At 45.6% G+C, this 2,500-nt stretch overlaps 1 protein-coding gene across 1 annotated transcript in view; it reads left to right on the forward strand.

Moving 5' to 3' along the window:
• ppp2r3a (protein phosphatase 2, regulatory subunit B'', alpha) overlaps nt 1-2,500 on the forward strand; it is a 40,441-nt gene that overhangs the window by 33,559 nt on the left and 4,382 nt on the right. The window contains 3 exon segments of the mRNA XM_036982733.2: nt 25-99; nt 1,422-1,508; nt 1,788-1,944. Of these exon segments, the coding sequence (XP_036838628.2) occupies nt 25-99; nt 1,422-1,508; nt 1,788-1,944 (319 nt within the window).

Genomic DNA, 2,500 nt, shown 5'->3' on the forward strand with positions numbered 1-2,500 from the left:
CTCTCTCTGTGTGTGTGTGTGTAGGACATAGTGGACACTCACCCAGGACTGACGTTCTTGAAGGATGCCCCAGAATTCCATTCCCGTTACATCACCACCGTGAGTGGCATCATCCATCACCTAGTCATTACATAGTTGTTACTATAGCAACCATTTTATCACTGTATGTCACTACCATAGAATTAGGAATTAGAATACTAGAATGGACATGAACCTTCTTATGATGGTCAAGGAGTTGGTCAACCGTGGTTTTCCAGTGCTGTGATAAGATATTGTGTCGAATCATGAATTTGAAGAATTTATCTGCAATGTATTTTTGTTAGTTAGCCAGACAGTTTTAGAGGAATGATTCCATTATTTCATTTTTGATTAACTGCCCACATTCCATTTAAACAACACAGTCCATCTCCAACCAGACAAGTTGTAAATACAACAAGGACTGATATTGCATCATATAATAGACCTCTCAGCTTTCCAAGAAAACAACAATGTAGACATTTATGGCCTGTTTACATATATTTTAGAGACTATTAATATAGAGCGTTTGTATTAAACCCGTATAAACTGTATTATAATTATATGACAATATTTTAGGTTGACAGTAATTCTATTAAATAATTTCTGATACATCACATGCCTTACTTACATTTTCCAGCATACATAAAAACAGGATTATGCCTTTACTATCATTCATTACAATTAAACTGGTTTGGTTTTCTCCCTGACCACAATGGCAGCATTTTCATCCCATTCTGGAACTTTGAGGGTTGATGACATATTAAATGACTAGAAGGGTTATCTATGCTCACGACATGCAACAGTCCACAAATCACAGTCACAAAGCTGAACCTTACATTTCCACACTGTACTCATTCACTGCGTTCATGGCGTCAGAGTTGGCGTGGGCGTCATAGACCACAGCTGTTGAACTACTGGCCTGATCACAGGCAGATGAACACTTCAACAGTCCCCCCAGTCCCCCCAGCTCTACCAACAGTAATAGTCTTGTGCTCTGCTGTTGTCTAAGAGTGTGCTGATGAAGGTCAGGTGAATGGAGTGGTCTCCTGGAGTGACTTTAGCTGCTGCTCTGAGTGTATGGAGACAGACAGACAGACAGGCAGGCAGGCAGACAGGCAGACAGACAGGCAGACAGACAGACAGACAGCTGCCTGCAACACGTGTACTAGGGGGGTTACAGGAGGGTGCGTCAGCGTAACGCGACGTCACGGAAACACTGTTGATGCTGCCCCCTTCAGGCCTCAGTCTACAACCCAGGTTCTACACACACACACACACACACACACACACACATTTAGACATCTAACCACTTCCTCTGAAAAGACATTGGAAATAGGCAAGGGTGTGTGTGTCTGTGTGTGACTACTGTTCACCACCCTTCCCCTATGTCCTGTGGTTGCTAGGTGATTCAGCGGATATTCTATGTGGTCAACCGCTCGTGGACAGGTCGCATCACCATGACGGAACTACGCAGGAGCAACTTCCTGCAGGTACATGCGTCACTTCCTGTTCCAGCTTTAAAGGATAAATATAGAAATATCCTAGTTTAGGATCAAACGTTTAACTATTCATTGCTCTCTTCTCTTTCTCTCTTTCTCTCTCGCTGTCTCTCTCTCGCTCTCCTCTCTCGCTGTCTCTCTGTCTCTGTCTCTCTCTGTCTCTCTCTTCTCTTTCTCTTTCTCGCTCTCTTCTCTCTCTGTCTCTCTCTCTCTCTCTCTCTCTCTCTCTCTCTCTCTCTCTGTCTCTCTCTCTCTCTCTCTCTCTCTCAGACCCTGGCCCTGTTGGAAGAGGAGGATGATATCAACCAGATAACAGATTATTTCTCTTATGAGCATTTCTATGTGATCTACTGTAAGTTCTGGGAGTTGGACACAGACCACGACCTTTACATTGACCCTAAGGACCTGGCTCGTTACAACGACCATGGTGAGTCTGTCTGAATGACTGTGTTCAATCTTCAAGCTTTGGAAAAGCATTTTGGTATTAGTCATTTATTAATCTCTCTCTCTCGTTCTCTCTCTCCATGCCCCCCCATCTCTCTCTCTTTCTCTCTCTCCATGCCCCCCCATCTCTCTCTCTTTCTCTCTCTCCATGCCCCCCCATCTCTCTCTCTTTCTCTCTCTCCATGCCCCCCCATCTCTCTCTCGTTCTCTCTCTCCATACCCCCCCATCTCTCTCGCTTTCTCTCTCTCCATGCCCCCCCATCTCTCTCTCTCTTTCTCTCTCTCCATGCCCCTCCATCTCTCTCTTTCTCTCTCTCCATGCCCCCCATCTCTCTCTCTTTCTCTCTCTCCATGACCCCCCATCTCTCTCTTTCTCTCTCTCCATGCCCCCCCATCTCTCTCTTTCTCTCTCTCCATGCCCCTCAATCTCTCTCTTTCTCTCTCTCCATGCCCCCCCATCTCTCTCTTTCTCTCTCTCCATGCCCCCCCATCTCTCTCTTTCTCTCTCTCCATGCCCCCCATCTCTCTCTTTCTCTCTC

This window comes from Oncorhynchus mykiss, chromosome 7, assembly GCF_057628025.1.
Source record: "Oncorhynchus mykiss isolate SJ-2025 chromosome 7, ASM5762802v1, whole genome shotgun sequence".
Taxonomy (NCBI): Eukaryota; Metazoa; Chordata; class Actinopteri; order Salmoniformes; family Salmonidae; genus Oncorhynchus; species Oncorhynchus mykiss.